The sequence below is a fragment of the Peromyscus leucopus genome, chromosome 4, assembly GCF_004664715.2.
Source record: "Peromyscus leucopus breed LL Stock chromosome 4, UCI_PerLeu_2.1, whole genome shotgun sequence".
Classification (NCBI taxonomy): domain Eukaryota; kingdom Metazoa; phylum Chordata; class Mammalia; order Rodentia; family Cricetidae; genus Peromyscus; species Peromyscus leucopus.
The window spans coordinates 43544633-43563375 of record NC_051066.1 but is presented as its reverse complement, the minus strand read 5'-3'; the positions used below and the strand labels follow the sequence as shown (position 1 = coordinate 43563375).

The window sequence follows — 18743 nt, the reverse complement described above, 5'->3', positions numbered from 1 at the left end:
TTTTTTTACAATCAAGAATGTATTATAAAACTATCTAGTAGCATTATTTTAAAGTCAACCCTTTAAATGGAAAATGGAAGAGAATCTGGTAAGCATTCAGGCTTAGAGTATACTCATGACTTTAATTTCTGATCCCTGCATCATTATTGTGCAATTATTGCTAATTTGATGGTAGATTTTATTTATCATTTCTCTAAACTCAATTGTCCAAGTCTTCAGAAATTTTGTAGTTGTTCCCAAATAGTACAGCTCATGTTTTATGCAATATTATGTTTGTCCCAGGTATTCCTTGAAACACATTAGAACAGATATGAGCAAAATGTTTCCAGCCCTCATGAACACAGTTGAGTTCAACAGAATAGTTAAAGTTTATTGTGGCTTTACCGTGTACTAAGGACTCTGTTTGCTTGCTTCATTTTATCCTCATACAAACCCCAAGAAATCAGTTCTAGACTAGCCAGTCTTACAATGAGACCTAAGAAAACAAGAATTTCCCCGTTACTCTAACAAAAACTTATATTTTGAGTCTAGATGGGTGGTGCACACCTGCAATGCTAGCCACTGAGGCAAGAGGATTGTAAATTTGATACTAGCTGGCCTGAGCTGTATAACAACTCCTACATTAAAAAAGGGGAAATATATATATGTGTGTGTGTGTGTGTGTGTATGTTTGTGTGTGTATACTTTAACCTATATTATAATCATATGCTAAAAATCTAATCTATCCTACATCTAAGATTGTGAACAGTATTTCCGAAGTCTAACTATTAGATGCCTATTGAAAATAGTATTAAATATCACATACAAGTGTTACTGGTAAGACAAGAAATATATGATCCTTATTGTTTATGACCTATAGCAAATCCTAAACTGTTCACTCATGGCCACTGAATGGATTAGTGTTAATAGCAGCTACTTAAGTGGTATAAATATTTAATCAAATCATTAATAATTATCTAATGTACTAACAGGTTATTAAAATCACTTTTTAAAGACTAACATGTTCTAAGTAAATAAGACATTGTCAGAATAAATTTGCCATTTCTTATTACTCTAACTTAAACTTCTTTAGTCATAAAATATTTTCCTTAGATAATATTTTTCTATTTATTCAAATGTATGCTTAAAAATAAAAAAAATATTTCATTTAGTTGCATTCATACACATTAATCATTGGACATAAATCAATTGTATTTTCTACTTACATTTTTCTAAATTTGTTTTGATCTAGCATATGTAATTATTATGAAATCAAAGATAATATTGTTCAGTTCAAAAATATAAAATTCTATATTCAACTCTCCATAAATATTTTTTGTAATTATATCACATTAGTCTCATGTATTCTAATCAGTTTTCCTGAAAGACTTCATCAGAACTAGGCTCTGATTGACTGAGAAACACCTCTCTTATCAGCCTGAGTTTGCACATTGTTAATTTCCCATAAATTAATGAGCAGAGAAAATGATCTTTGTAGCACATTTTGAAAGTTTCTTATAAAGAGAGAAAGCATTTTCTCTTTTGGTATTTTCCAGCTTCTTTATTACACAGGGCCAGTTTTTTCCCTTGGTGTGTTCACTCTGGTAATGAAGACTTGAATCAAATATTCACCATAAATTGAGGGAATTCCTAATTTTATCTCTTCATTTGATTGCCTATATTTTATACCATATGTGTATATTTAAAACTGAAGTAGTTTTTGTTTATTTATTCAGGTAATACCGAAAGACATGAATTATGCTTTGTTTATGTTGAATATATGACTAAATTACTTTTATAAAAAATTATTTTTTTCTTAAATGAGGAAAACATAGAAAGATAAGGATAAATAGTAGTTCTCTCTTTCTTCTGTGTCCCAACCTCTCCACAGATCCTTTATGCTTCAGGAAAGATCTACATGATATTTTTTGTTGTGATCAGTTTCTGGTTTGCCTTTTATATGGCCAGTTTGTTCTTGGGCATACTTATTATGACCTATGAAAAGGAAAAGCAGAGAACTTCTGAGAAACCCAGAGACACGGAACCTAAATTTCAACAGACTATAAAAGAACACGAGGAAGGAAATGAAGCAGCTGAGGTACAAATTTATCATTTTAAGATTCATAATATTAGAAGAATTTCTTGAAGTCTTGGAGTATATGGCCTTCTGATAGACGATCATATTTGTGTATTGTACAGTATCAGGGGAAAAGGGTGCTTTGGTTGGGGCTGGAAAGATGGCTAATCATGTACTGTTCCTGCAGATGTGAGTGTCATGCCTAGTATCCATATCCGAGAGCACAACTACCTGAAACTACAGCTCCTAGGGACTCTAATATTCTCTTCTGGACCTCCCAGACACATGTATCCAATGTACACAAATAGCACACATACACACACACACACACACACACACATACACACCACACACACACACACACACACACACACACACACACTTCATTAAAAATAAAATAAGCATTTCATAGTGTGGTTTCGCTAAAAGGGACTCATTTTTGCTTTTTTACTTTACTGGCCTTTATATACTTCTTCTATCTTAATATAATGGGGTAAGAATAACCAATGTATTTGAATTTCATATGTATAATTGTTGACCCAAATTTGCATTACTGCTAATGAGAAAGTCTTGATATGTTGTCTTCTTATAACTTAACTTCTCTTAAGAGAAATGTAATTTATTAATTTGAACATGCTTTAAATAGCACATCATAATTAGCTTTAAACTGCATGCTCAATTTTAAATGATGACTCCCCCAATTTTTGCTATAAAATACTTAAGAATGGTTAAAAAAATACAGTGCTAATGTCAGAAAAGCAAAAAAAGAAATTAACCTCTGGCCTAACCAAGAAACAAGTGACAACATGATATATGAAAGTATTTTATCCATGGATAATTAAATCCATAATAATAAAAACTAATAATATTTTACTCTAATTTTAAATCCCCTAGTCTTATACCTAAATAATTTTCCAGATCATTAGCCTCCTATAAAAATTCAGTCTGTGAATCTGAAAGCTTTAGCAGAAGTGGTGTTCAGGAGATTGTTTACAATCCTTTTTAAAATGAATATACACATTTGTGAATAGGAATGAGGAGTCAGAAAAATGCAACAAGGAGTTGGTTATGGTATTGGAAGTGGTCACACCTCTTCCATTAAATACTTTACAGGAAGACTAGAAATTGGTTAAAATTGAGACAGAAAACAAAATTTAGAGAGGAAATATATTTGGGAATTCTTCTGTAGAAAGAGAAAATAGGGGAAAGTAGAAGGCCAATAATGGTTTGACATTAGAAATTGGAGGAAGGCTAGCTGAGAGCTTCATTAATACAAAAATTACTTCTGAGTGAAAAGCCGCTTAAGATTAACCCCTCCATATAAGTAGTGATCAACACTGAAGAGTCTCTGGGAAATAACTGTACCCCAAGTAGGACTTGAATAACAGGATGTAAGAATGTGCCCAGTGACTTCATAGACTCTTGTACCCATAACATGCATGCCATTGAACAAGAAGCAATTATGGACTGTATGAACAAAACATGTACAAAAAGAGGCTATTATCACTCATAAGTAAGTAGTAGGGAAGGAAATTACAAAAGCTTTCTGTCTCTACAAGTCCCAAGACTTCAGATTGAACTCATAGAATCTGAAGGACATGTTGACTGTGTAATTTGTTTTAAAGTGGAATTTCAGAATCTCAAGAGCTTGCCACTACATTTCAATGTACCCAACAGCTTAACAATACTTCTCTTATTCCCAGATGAAGTGTTCTATTAGCTCTGATTATGAAATAGCTCTGATTATGAAAGAACATCGGAATTTCCTTGTTTCTTCTTTCACTTTGGTAAAATTTAGTTTTAATGAAACTTTCCTGGTTTTTATTAAAATATTTCAGTTACAAAGACTAACAAAATCCTAGAACATTTCCCATGTAGAATTTTCTGGCAAAAGAAAGTAAAATCCATTTTAATAAGATCTCTTTTCTTTTAATTTGTATTTATACATAATAACATGCCAGGAGAAAATAATTCAGCTACTAAGTGACCTTTTGAAATGGGTCAAGTTCTGGTTCTAAAGATGGGATTAGAAAGAGATGGCCTACATGAGACAAATTCTCATACTGTAGGAAAGCTGAAAATTTTGTTGGCTAAAAACACAATGGTACAGTCAAATAAATGTGGGATTTAGTTCACTTTAGCCACATAATAGACACATGATATTCATCAACTGTATCAATCTTGGAAACATCAGCTTCTTTATCAATAAAATGCATGCCATATATATTACCTGTTGTACAAGTGGGATAAAGCCCAAATGAAACACACAGAAAACACTGTGTAGTGCATCAATATTTTTAGACAGCAAAACATGTTATGAGAAGAAATGTTAGTAAGGTTATCATCAGTATCATAGAGCATATAAAAGATAGCTTTGATTTATCACAGTCAGCATTACAGAGTAATAATGCTTGATCTCTATTTTTTGTTTGTTTCTCTATTAACATAAAGTCTCACAATGTAATTGTGACTGGCCTAGAACTCATTCATATAGTACAAGATGTTCATTCTCCTTCCTCAGGCTCCATCCTTCAGTGATTATATACCACAACCAGATAGAACACATGACATTTATAGGAAAAGATGTCTCACATAATATGTAATCTAGTTCATAAGAATAAAATGTAATTTTATGAAACATAACTCTTAATGAAGAAGGCAAAGGTATGAGATGTTCTAATTTTGGATACCAATCAGGATGTCATGTCTCCATCCAGATGCAGAGGTAGAACTCAGTATGTGAGATTAATATCATCTGCCTCTACTTGCTGTAAAATTTGGAGATTCTTAATATATACTGAGGTGAATGCAGTGATATCCTTGATCTCTATTTAGCTGCATCAGATGCACAATATCAGAATTTGACAAGTAGCAGACTATGTCAATCAGAGTCTGGTATATTGGTAGACTGTAACTGCTTGTCATCTCTAGACTTGTGCGACAGTTTTAACATTACTGGGTATGCACTTCAACATACCATCCCAGAAGATTTCTGTGGTTCTTCCTTCAATTGTTTTGATTGGGTAAAACTGAAGAATCTGTAAAACAAAGCCTGGGATTTTAAAGTAGCTTTCCAATGCAAGAACTATTTTAGGTTTGTTTCAAAAATTGGCAAAACCCAAACGAGACTGGTAGCCTGAGTTTCATCCCAGGGACCCACATGGCAGAAAAGAGAACTGACTCCAGAAAAACTATGTCCTCTGACTTTCACATGTGCGCTGTGTCATGTACACACACACACACACACACACACACACACACACACACACTCACACACACAGACTCTCATACACCTACACACACAAATTCTCACTCACACACATACCTACACACACACACACACACACACACACACACGAACTCACACTCTCACACACACACACACCTACATACACCCCAAACCCACACTTACACACATACACCTATACACACCCACAAACGCTCCCCCCACACATACAAACAAACAATAAATAGATGACAAACACATAGAAGATAAACAAAGCACAGAATATGTTGGAAGCATTACTGAAGGGACATGAGGTTCTGCAATAAATTATACCTTTATGGAGTTAGATAAGTTCCACTCATTTACTGTCCTGCACATTCTATCCAAACAACCCTTTAAATGCATTCCACTACTGGAGATTCTTTAAGAGTTAATCATATTTCCCAATAATTTTAATTGTATTGAGAGAATTGGCCAAGTTATAAAATTAGTATGTCCCTGAGCAAAAGGATTATAGTTTTAGGGAAATATTCTGATTACTCTGTAGAATATTTGGCAACTGGATATTCCATAATTATCCGGTAAAATTTATTAAATTATTTTTAACTATAGATAGCACTGCTAACATTTACTACTCTGTTCTATTTATTGTTCAGCTCAGAGTAGAACATTTGACTGCCTTCAAATTTTAGCATTTATTGTACAACTAATTATAAATAATTCTATTATGGCCAATACCATTTGAAGACTAGCGATGGAACACAGAAAGACCCTGGAGGCAAGAGGCTGTGGAAAGGCCAAATTCCATGTTTTGTTAACGTCCATTGTAAAGGTGTGGGGGTGAGGAACTAGCTACTACAAAACCCATTGAACTTCTTTTAGATGAAAACTACAGAAATAGAAATGAAGAAAAGATCACCAACTTCGAAGAACACTACCTTGGATATCTTGGAAGAGACTACCCTCAGACAGAAAGGAGGTAAAGTGAAAAACGACTTGAACTCTACTCAGTAATGGAGGAACTAATTGCAAAATCTGTTCTTACAAAATTGGGCAGTTTCTTTATAATCTAGGTGGTAGCAAGCAAAATATAAGTAAAAGCGTGAGGCTATTAGGATGAGCAATATAGAAACATTCAGAATAAGGTTTCTTCAACATTGGAAAATGTCATTAAAATGTACCAATGAATAATCACAGACCGCGTGTGGTGCCAGTTGAATTTGAGAGAAATAGACACATACGTAAGGAGGTAGAATTAAATCACAGCTGTATAGTATCATTTTCAGTATTTAGCATAATCATTTTGTATCCACCTCCTGTTGCTCTTGTAATGGGCTAAGTTTCAGTATCATCTGAAAATCTATGCATTGCTAATTAGATCCACAGGAGCAGTTTGTCTTTTCAATTAATTGCATGCTACAGTTTCCATGGTTCAGATTTTCATCACTAATTAATGTAACAAGTTAGTATTTCTCCTGGGCAGCTTCAGACTGATAGTACTTCTGTAGGGATGGGAGGTTACATCTAGACTTTGATTGTAGAGGTCTTTACCCTAATCCCATATTCTTCAAAGATCACTTGTATAATCATGATACCTCAAGGTTCTTTAGATTCAAATAAGTTTTTGTTTTTACATCTAACCAATGGTTCTTTATCACAGACAATTTCAGAAGCTATTATAATATAAAGCATATAAATCTAGAATTTTAAAATCATGTTATTCTTACTCATACTTGGCTTGTGAGAACTTTGTTTTCCTACTAATACATTGTTTGCTTCATTTACATTACAATTTTTAGCTCAGTAATCATAAACAAAATAGAGGACATGAATTTTACTTTGTTATGTATTAGTATAGACTATTTGTGTTTGCTAATTCCAGACACAAAATCAAGATCTGTAGCACCATTTGCATGAAAACATTTAATTTGTCTGCTATCAAGAATTTAAACATTTTTTCAATAATTGGCTTTTCAATCTTTCATTTCAGAACCAGAAATATCCAGGAAGAAATGCCCACTGTGTTGGCATAAGTTTACTAAAACGTGCTGCATCTGGGACTGCTGCCCCTGTTGGATAAAACTGAGCAAGTTGGCTGATGGAATTATAGCACAACCATTTGCTGATCTTTTTATTGTCATATGCATCATTTTAAACATATGTTTCCTAGCCCTTGAACATTTTCCAATGAGTGAGGAGATCATGTATATCCTCACAGTTGGAAACTTGGTAAGACCTCATCATACATTGTTTTCATCCATACTTTTAGGTTTTGTTTTTTTTTAATAATTGCTAACCTCACTGTTTTATCTTACAAACCCTCTGTTGCTGTAGGTATAGATTGTATTGCTGTTGAATGAGATGTTATGTTTATATCATGTTCATTTCTGTCCCTACATTGCAAATATTGTTTTAATCAGAATTTTTACAATTTGAGTTCAAAATTCTGTCACTTAAATTTGGAATCCTGGCCTGCCCCCTGGCAATGAAACTAAGTGGGTTTCATTGATTTGATTTAGTGTTTCATCATTCCCAAACATACATTCTAGGTATGGCTATCCTATAATAAACATAGAGCATGGGGTGTGGTAATAACACTGGCACTCTTCTTCTAAATTCTGAATCCTGACTACAGCAGTACCAGGTCCAGTTTGTCCCAATGCTTCTTTTTATCTTATATCGGAGTTTATCATTTTAACAATGTACTTTGAGATTCATGTAAAGTTTTTCATATAACAATGCAAGAAAATGAAATAGATTTCTATGGATTTATGAACATGTTAACACTCAGGCAAATGTATGTTGCCTAAATTTCTTAACCCCTTTTGTTATTTAGTTACTCAGTACCATACATAAAACAAAACAGCCGCCCATTTCAAACTATACATTTCCTTGATACTAAAACAATAACAGGATGCAGGCAAGTTGGCTCAGTGGTTAAGAGTGCATACTATTCTGTTAGAGGACCTGAGTTCAGTTCCTAGAGTTCCAGCATCTACATCTGGCAGCTCAAAACTGCCTGTAACACCAGCTTCTGCAAGAATCTGATTCTTCTGGCCTCTCCATGTATCTGCACACACACACACACACACACACACACACACACACACACGCACGCACGCACGCACGCACGCACGCACGCACACAGGCACACATACACAATTGTCAAAAAAATAAATAAAATTGTTAAAATAATAGTTCAGTAATTCCTGCCAGTATAACTTATAAATGATCACTTCTATAAGTTTATTCTGGAGTCTTTCTAGATCATATATGTACGGTTTTAGATTATAATATAATTACAGCATTTCCCCCTTCCCTTTCCTCCCTTCAAATCCCCCCCCCCACTCTCCATCAAATTCACAGACTCTTTTTTCGTTCTGGCATATTCCTTCATGAGTTGAGTGTTTATGTGTCTTAAAATATATGCTCTATCTCCAAAGGAGCTATTAAAATATAGTAACTTTTAATCAAATACTTCGTTTTCCAAGAATAGCTTTTGTTAAATAATAATATTCCATAAACGAGGTCCTGAATTAGAAAATTAAACAACATGTATGACTTTATCATAATACGGACCCTGAAACCAACCAGGGTCTGAAAAGAACTGTGCAGCCGTCAAGAGTATAAAGCTCACCCCACTTCACAGGTCTGTATGCAAGTGTCAGGTGCAGCCATTGGAAACACTTCTTACACATGTGTTTGGTTGCCTTTTAGGTTTTTATTGGAATCTATACAATAGAAATGATTTTGAAGATCATCGCTATGCATCCATATGGGTATTTCCAAGTAACATGGAATATTTTGGACAGTATAATTGTCTTTTTTGGATTAACAGAAATTTTCCTAGCAGGTATTGAAGAGATAACTATTTTTATTTTGTTCCCGGTAAGTAGAATTTAAGAACTAGTTTTTATTTTATCACAGTATATCCTATTTTCTTGAACATGAAATGACACTATTGAAACATTTTAAAGGAAAATATTAGGATCCTCTGTGAAATTAATTCCATCATGAAATTAGTATTTAATATTTTCTGTGTGTATAAATGTGGGAGAAATTTAATATATTATGAATACCCAATGTGTTATAAAGAAAAACAAGAATGAAGAGTGTATATTTACCCTACCACATATTAAAATCCAAACATGTCACAATAACAAGTGCAATATTGAGTGGGATTTAACAAGTAGGTTAAAGACATATGAATAGATTTAGTGCATAAAATTACAAAATGTGTAAGATGAATTATGAATGTAAAATAGTCACTTGTCTTTCGTTATAATGTTGAAACTGGTATGAATTTAAAGGCCATATATATATGACTACATAATTCTGATGAAACTAAGTATGCAAGTTTGCATTATAATCAACACTGACCTTTTATTGTTGTTTCTCTTTTAATTTGCATTTGATTATTAGTTGAGATTTATTAAACTGGGGAAATATGGTCCACCATTTGAGAATTTGGTACGTATCCTTGGTAACACCTTGATGGCCCTGAAAAACTTGGTCCTGTTGCTCTTCTTATTCGTTTACTTCTCTGCTGTGTTCGGCATGAATCTGTTTGGTCAAAGTTACAAAGACTGTGTCTGCCACATAGACGAAGACTGTCAGCTCCCCCGCTGGCACATGAATGACTTCTTCCATGCTTACATGAACGTGTTCCGAATTCTCTGTGGAGAGTGGATAGAGACGTTATGGGACTGTATGAAGGTCGCAGGCCAGTCTTGGTGTATTCCTTTTTACATCATGGTCATTTTAATTGGAAATTTATTGGTAAGTATTACATTCCTTTATATTTTCTTAAGGAAGTACCTGGTATACTGTATGTATTTGTATGTGATGGGTTGATGGGATCCAGTGATTTATAGCTCAATTGTCTAATATAGGGGGTACTTGGTGATTTTATCAATTGAAATACAATTGTCCCAATTTGAAATATGCAATAACTGAGAAAGACATACTGGATTTGAAGTTTTATGCCAAAAGAGTGTGTGTTATTAACAGTTTTATATTTATGATATAATAATATTAAAGTGCATGTAGTTTAATAAAATTCACTAGTATGTCTTTTCTTTATAATTGCATGTGTGATTTCCACCATATTTCTATTGATTTGCACTAGTTCATAATCTTGTTAGCCAAAGTAGCTTTGACATCATGTGGAAAAGGATTAGACCTTGCAGTCTCCAACCCCATGCAGACATATGGAAGCATAATCCCCTTGTAACTCTATTCCCAGTGATTTTTTTATCCATTAACTTTTAAGAAGCACTAAAGTGTAACCCTGGCTGTCAAGCCTACCTGCACACAGGCATTACCTGAGGAATTGTTAATGGTGTCCTCATGCCTCGAATCCACACCCAGAGATTCTGATGTTATTGATATGTAGTCTTGTCCTGACCATCAGAATGATTTTTTTTATTATCACTTGACCACACAGTACAGCAATGACTGTAAACCAATGGGTGAACAAGTTGTGTTACATAAGGAAGAAAGCTTTACCTTTCAATTTCTTTACCATTGAACTCTTGTCAAATTAATTGAATAAGGAACCCTCACTGCTTCTAAAAAAAATAATAAGGCATGAAAATTTTCTTTAAAATGTTTTTACAGACTAAAAATTGACTTGATTTTTTCTTATAGTTGTGTTTGCTAAAACACTTTTAAAAAGAAGGAAAAATAATAATCTAAAAGTATTATACATACACAACAATTGAAAAAAGGATTAAAACTTCCTTTTCTGTAAATTAAACAGGCCCTGATTATATTTCTCAGTGATAGTAAAGTCAAAATACATGCTACTGTTGCCTTGACAATTAATATACAATGATTTTGAATTATTTTTCTATGACTTACATGTATCCATTTACAATGAGAACATGTTTTACATAATGACTATGTCTCTGTGGTTTAGAAAGTATTAGATGTGGAACTCAGTACCATGGCTAGTTCCCTGGAGCTTAAACTCTGCTTTACAGGGTCATGTTTCTTTTCCTGGGACTGGGCTGTAAAACTTGTGACACTAGCTGTTTCTAAGATTGTATTTGTTTTCTCACATTTGAGAAAGTCTGTCTCCATGATGAAACAAGCTTTGGCTTAAACTAGAGTGGCCTTTTGATGTGAAATCTATAAACCTTTCCTACCTGGGAAAAAGAAATAAATCAAACCACATAGGCTGTGCTGGCAACTTCAAATTAATTTTGTTTGGTAGGGTAAAATGCCTGCGAGCAGTCACAAGGCGTCATGCTTATTCCGTAGCACCAAAACAACTACAACAGCATAAACAACAACAACCCACAAAACAACGGAAGTTTGTGCACACATCCTGGTAGCACATCTGACACTGAGCACCATGATGCATTCGTGTTTTCATGTCTCAGACCAGAATTATTAGAAGCCTCTTTTAAATCATATAAAAAGAAACAATCAAGATACATTAAGCCTCATTTTCCTTTTTTTTTTTTTTTAAGATACTTTACCTCTTTGTGGCATTGGTAAGCTCATTCAGTTTATATGATGCTACAATACCAAAAGTGAACAAAGAAGCCAAAAACTTTCAGCTTGCCATGGCCAGGATAAAGAAAGGAGTAAACCATGTGCTTCTCAAAATATTGTGCACAAAAAGAACTATTCCTACAGAAGCAGGAGACCAAATGAATGATACAGGTGTTAAAGAGAATGTTTCTGGCCACACCCTTTCTGAACTGAGTGACAGCCAAACGTTCCTGAGATATAGGGAAAAGAGCAGTGGCACAGAGAAGACCCCTGCCACTGAATCAGAGAGCCAGTCCCTGATCGCTAGTCCCACTGTCTCAGAAACTGTGCCAATCGCTTCGGGAGAATCTGATATAGAAAATCTGGATAACAAGGAGACTCGAAGCAAGTCTGGGATTGGAGACAGTAAAGAGGTAAGCAGTTCTCCTGTATTCATAATTCTGCATGAATTTGTGATTCTGTTCAAAAATTAAAGCAATATTGGCATTACAGAGTTAGATTGCACATTTGATCCCAACTCCACCTTCTTCCCTAACTACTGGATTTCATGGTTTTGGCCAAATTACTTAAACATCCAAGTTTTTGTTTCCTCATCAGAAAATGAAGGTATACTTTTTGAAGGGAAGAAGTAAGAAAATTATCATAGTAGCACAGAGAATTTGCCTAATATAGGGTGACCTTGCTAGAGATATTAGATGATGTAACTGTGAAATTCTAGAAACTAATAAGCAAGACAATTTGTGGTGATGAAAACCCCCTTTAAAGCACCTAAGTTTGTGAAATCAATATGTATGACTGGGAGACTTGAATGCCATGTGCATTACCATCTTAAAGATGTGAGACTAGTTTTGAAGAGGCCATGATACTTTCTTACTTGCTAAGACTTAAATTCTACTCCATTCATGTCTGCTGTGTATAAAATATGTATTGAGTTTAGACTAAAAGAAAAAAATCAGTAGTTTGAATTGTGAATAGTTGATAACTTTATAGAGTCCTGACTTAAAAAATAACAGGCACATTTTAGTAGTCTAGATATTGTTCACTTAGCTTCTAAAATAATTAACGTTGCATCCTTTCCATTTACAAATAACTTAATGATTTAATGAAAGGTACAGTTCAATAAAAAGAAAATCATACTTATAACAAGCACTCTCTGCTATAGGCTTTTTGCTTTGAGTTTCATTGGGCATCATCTCAGGTCACTCAAAGGCCCCAGAGAAGGACAAGTTGTAGCATGAATCTTAAAAGTTCTTATTAATAAAATCAAACCTGAGGCCAGTTATTGGGGTCAATGCTGGTAGATCAGAGAGACAGAACAAGCCACAGCTACCTCACCTTGCCAGATCCTCAGCTGATCTTGTCTCCTCAGACTGGAGGCCTCTGAGTCCTCATCCAGCATGGGTCTTAGCTGAACTGCTGCTCAAAAGCCTAAATGCTTAACCAGTCAAAGGCTTAACCAGGCCAAATGCTTCTAGTTTCTGGTCCTCATTCCTTATATACCTTTCTGCTTTCTACCATCACTCCCTGGGATTAAAGGCTCGCTTTCTGGGATTAAAGGCGTGAGTCACCATGCTTGGCTGTATCCTTGAACACATGGATTTCTTCCTCTGGAATGCTAGGATTAAAGGCATGTGCTACCACTGCCTATCCTCATGTTTAATATTGTGGCTGTTCTGTCTCTGACCCCAGATAAGTTTACTGGCTTGCACAATATTTTGGGAAACACAATACCACCACAACAAGTTGTGTCTTTTCCATGTCTCCATTGTGCCTGGCATCTCTGCCCTCAGAGCTCTACCACTTTGGCACATGCTGTCTATTATAACACCTCAAATTTGTCATCTGATATAAGTTCAGGACCGGTAATAAGTAGCCTCAGTTTTCTTTGAGAGTATCAATAGTCTTGACTTTATTTACCCTTAATTAATCACAAGATGATGGGAATCCCTATTCATCACACATCCACACATCTCTATCTTCTCTGAAGACTTGGCTTCTGCACATCTCTAGATAAAATTGATATTTACCACAGTACAACTAACTGGTGGTTCCTTGGAAACTCTTGATAATATCAATAGAAAGTCTAGAGCATAAAATACAAGGTAAAACAATTATGTAAAATAACTGTAAATATTAGGATTTCAGAATCTGTGAATAATATTGTATGATTATTTATGCCTTTATTAGGCCTTAAAGATTTACTCCATTATGTATATATTTAACTATATATTTAGTCAGGTATTTTGTCGATTATGTAGCCCAAGATTATTAATGCACATTGACCTAAAAAATGAATCATGAAAAACACACTATTTAAAGAGATATGATATTTTAATTTGTGCACATCTATCCTTCCATTAAAATATTTATGTATGTACATATTATAAGAGTGAACAAATTACATATCAGATTATAGAAATTTTTTATAATATAGTGCCATGTCACAATTAATTTTTCATGATATTTAATAAACTACAAAAATAATTACTATAATTTATATTTTGTTCTATTTGCAATATAATAAAATAAAGCTGTTGAAAGATCATATCTATAGACTGTGTACAAGTGTTTGAAATATTCAAAAATACATCTGGTGTATCATTTAAACAACTGAGTCCATGCATATTATTTTTCATTTACTCAGGGTCTTTCAGCAAACAAATGCATTGATACAGTTTTTATTTCACCAAAACTAAATAAAATTTCAATAATAAAAACATATATATGTCTGAGTAATACTTCTCTGCCCACTTTGCATCTTTGCTCAAGCAACAACTTTTGCTGAGATGACAACTGGCTGTGTAAAGACTAAAGCAAAGAAAGCTTTCCATTATCCTGATTGTGCACAAGATCAAACATTGTTGAGGTCCTTTTCCAAACTCTACCTAAATAATCCTGAATTCGTAATTTTATTTTTATATACTCATATTCGATTTGTCTTAATTAGACAATATTATTTGGTGCTACTAAGTTATAGGAACCTGGCAAGTTTAAAGGATGATATGTTTATGTTTATATTAAAATAAGGTAAACTGAAGCATTTGCTACATGTATAAAGCAAACATCATCTTGATCCATCAACCTTGTCAAGGATGAGTGGGAAGAACCCTCTCTTTCCCAAGGAGCCTCTTACATGGCTTGTCCATTTGCCCCATTCTGTCCTGGACACTGCTGTGTGTTTTTACTCATTTCACATCATGATAGCCTCACATCCAGAGTTGAAGAGACAAGTCTATTTGGAATAGATTTAACAGTTATATTGAAATGCATTCTTGTCTATTTAACATTAGCATAGAAGAATGGCTTACTGTGATACTCTTTGTCTAATTAAATTTCCTTTATGTGGCCTTCGTGAAAGTCTTAAAATTCAAAACGCAATTATTTTTTAAACTGTGATTAAAGTGCTTTTTAGGTAATCTTTGATTTTTATCTAATGTTATTTGCACTTAAGTATTTCAAACCATTTTAAAAAGCAAATTTTAGTTACACAAAAATTTTAATATCAGACCCAAATTACCTTGAAGTCTTTTGACTTTGATAATATTCTTCCAATATATCATATTTACTTCTAATGAAGCAAATAACTTTTTGTTGGGGCTCTTTTTTTCTAGAAAATGAAGCAGTCTAGTTCATCTGAATGCAGCACAGTTGATATTGCTATCTCTGAAGAAGAAGAAATGGTCTATGAGCATGAAAAGCCAAAGCTTCACAAACATGGCAAGTTGAAGTTTCTTCGGAAATTTTCAAAATTATACTAAATTTCTCTGAACCTAAATAATGCAATGTTTACTTTTAACCTGAATTCTAGAAAGTTTGCATATGTTTTGAAATGTATATTTATTTGCCTAGCTATAACTTAACAGATCAGTAAGTATGAAGAAAAAAAAAGTCATCTGTGGGAAAAGAGACAGATCCTCTTTAGCACGGTGTGATGTGGCATTTACAAAACTGTCTCTGGAATCAACAGGTTGATTCACCTCCCTATCTACTGCCTGTTTTCTCTTCCCCTCATTGCCTCCTAATCTAAACAATGAAAAACCTCATGAGATGGTTAAAAAGATTAGTGTTTGTTTGCCCAATCCTAGAATAGCAACACTTATAATGTCATCAACATCATCATTATCCTAGCTCCCTGATTATGCCTATAAAAATAGTTACTGACATAGTTGATAGAGAAAGAAACTCTGAGCACTTGTCTTTTGGTGGAATAATATTGATACTATTTACTCAAATGCAATATCCACGCTATACATAATATTAAGATTATAATGTTAATATTTAATTCCATACTGTAGTTGTGCAACTGAGTATATTACACTAGAACATGAAAAACAAAGTATAGCTAAATCAATACTAGAATATATATATGTATATATATAAAACCTAAAATGCTTTCATATATCACATATATTCTAAAGTGAAATAAGATAATTTTAGACTTTAAAAATTGAATCAAAATATCTATAAATTTTGTAGGAAACAGAAGCATAATGATATGTTTAGATATTTTACATAGAGATTAGTAAGTCTACAATGTACAATTCAGTAAGCTATTCACCTCCTAAGATATATAACACATACTTCTCAGTACTGTATAGTTCAAATGTGTTTCCTAGCAAGATTAATAAATTACTACATATTTAGACTTTTGAAATCAATTAAAAGTGATCAAAGTACTAACTGCCAAAGATACTTGATTAATAGCTTTAAAATAAAAATATATTTTGGCTGAAAAGATGACTCAGAAGATAAAGCATTTGCTATACAATCCATGACATGACCAGAATTTGGATCCCAAGCATCCACGTGAAAGTCACGCATGGAAGCATATGTCAACAATTCGAGTGCTGGGGAAGAAGACAGGGATCTAAGGAGCCAGCCAGTCTGGTTGGAATGGTAAGAACTAGGTCCAGTGAGAGACCTGTCTCAAAACACAGATGTAGAAGCAATTGAGGAAGACATCTCGGCATCAACTTCACACTCACCTGCATAGGAAAAGGCCCCTTACAGACACACATGAAATTTCAGCAACTTAAATACTAGAATATTAATCACCTAAGACAAAGGTATAAATAGACCTCATTTTTAGAAAGAAGCTTAATCTGACACTAAAAAATACTGAAATTTTTTTTTAACTTTACATTAAAAAATACTCACATTCATACATTAACATATCTAAAATAACCATTTCCTTGTTGAGCCACATATTTGCTTGTACTGGCTCTCTCCGACAAGAAGACAGGCTTCCTACAGCTACATATACTCAACCCATGAAGTACTCAGCATTCCTGACTACCTCTTCAAATTGTCTCATTCAAGTTTCCCATTTCCATGCTGTCTGAAAATCAGTTCCAAAGGAATTTGGGTGACAATATTATATGTGTTAATGTAAGTAAGTGTGTCTTAAATCATCACACTGGGTATTAAAAATGTGATTCACAAGCTATCACACACATGTGCACATTTGGGGTAGCATGGAGTAACTGGCTTTTATTTGCATTCATTCTCTTCTCCGTAGGTAGAGAGACGTTCTATTATATCTACCTTCTTGGTTATTTGCTCCTCTTCCAAAACCACAAGTTCAGTTCTTCTTTGCTCCTCACTGATCACAAACCACTGAGCAGCAGTAAAAGACAAGTGTGTGGAAATCACGGGCCACCGATAGCAGATTCAGTAAATAAGTCATTGATAAAGCATCTAAAGTTTGAGATGTTTACTCTTTGTGAGTCTTCTAGGCATTTACTTCTAACAGTTTCCTCCATTGCAGGTTATGAACGAAAATCTTCACCTGGTCAAGTCAGTAGAGAATCTAGGAATGGAAATATTTGGAAGAACATAAGGAAAACTTGCTGCAAGATAGTAGAAAACAACTGGTTCAAGTGTTTCATTGGCATGGTCACTCTGCTCAGCACAGGCACTCTGGTGAGCACTCAGCTTCAATAAACGTCATGTGAAAATACTCTATAAGACTTTGAATTCAAGGTAGTCTCTATGCCAGCTGACTTTACCCAGAATACTTAATATAGTTCCAGATTTCATATTCTGCAATTTGTTAGCAATAGAAACTGTATCACACTTTATTATGAACATTGTGGACAAATGATAAATATTAAATTTAATATCAGTACTATTTTATGATATGTGAATTTTGTATTGTTGATATATCTATGATAAATTTTATATTTATAATATATGTAAATTCTTAGTATTGATGTTAAATTTAAGTTTCTAAATTAAATAAACAATAATTTCAAAATTACGTATTATAGTGGGAAAAGGAAGTGAAAACAGATAACACTGATTTTAATGTTTTATTCATTAATAAATTAAAATTTTTAAACACCCCAAATTGGCATATTGTACTCTTCTAAAGTTTCTGTAAAGATCACTGAAAACTGGTGTCTGATAAGAAACAAATGAACACATCTAGGCAGCTGTGACTTGATTGTTAACAAAACATCCCAAGTCTAGAATCGTGTTCTGACTCTGTATAGTAACTCTCTCCATGGGTAGCCATCCATTTGTGGATTCCCTGTTCACTTTATATATTTTTGATGTTCATAAAAATTCATTCAAATAGTATGTGCATATTTTTTCACCATTCTTTTTGTTGTGTAGCATATCACTTTGCCGTGATGGTATGAGCCATTCATCCCTGCTTGCCTGTTTAATACTTTAAAAAAAATAATAATTTTGTGGTACAAGCAATCCAAACTTGATCAGAGGGCATCTTAGCTTGAATTTTGGTAAACATCTACTCTGACTTCTAATGCTGTATTCAGTCCATGAATAAACATCTGCAAAACCACTGATCTCATAGTGAACGACTAGAAAGCTCAGACATTTCCAGGTAGGATGGCCAGGTGCTCCTTTCGGTTTCTTTCTCCATCACAGGTTCCCCTTGAAGCATATCTTCATATGACTCAAATGGACAGGCTACGAGGAATGTAGCTGAACAGT

At 33.8% G+C, this 18743-nt stretch overlaps 1 protein-coding gene and 1 long non-coding RNA gene across 3 annotated transcripts in view; one reads left to right on the top strand and one right to left on the bottom strand.

The window, feature by feature from the left end:
* Scn7a (sodium voltage-gated channel alpha subunit 7) overlaps positions 1-18743 on the top strand; it is an 82163-nt gene that overhangs the window by 45052 nt on the left and 18368 nt on the right. Inside the window, 8 exon segments of the mRNA XM_037204844.1 lie at positions 1871-2077; positions 6165-6261; positions 7273-7511; positions 9000-9170; positions 9705-10061; positions 11759-12196; positions 15395-15500; positions 17551-17705. Coding sequence (XP_037060739.1) covers positions 1871-2077; positions 6165-6261; positions 7273-7511; positions 9000-9170; positions 9705-10061; positions 11759-12196; positions 15395-15500; positions 17551-17705 — 1770 coding nt within the window.
* LOC114697507 lies at positions 9877-17557 on the bottom strand. 2 transcript variants are annotated; one of them, XR_005091333.1, is made up of 3 exons: positions 17328-17557; positions 10607-10739; positions 9877-9958 (listed from the first exon to the last, which is right to left on the bottom strand). It is a non-coding gene; the product is annotated as an uncharacterized LOC114697507 (long non-coding RNA). The 2 variants fall into 2 exon arrangements; XR_005091332.1 differs by lacking the exon at positions 17328-17557 and adding an exon at positions 15301-15388.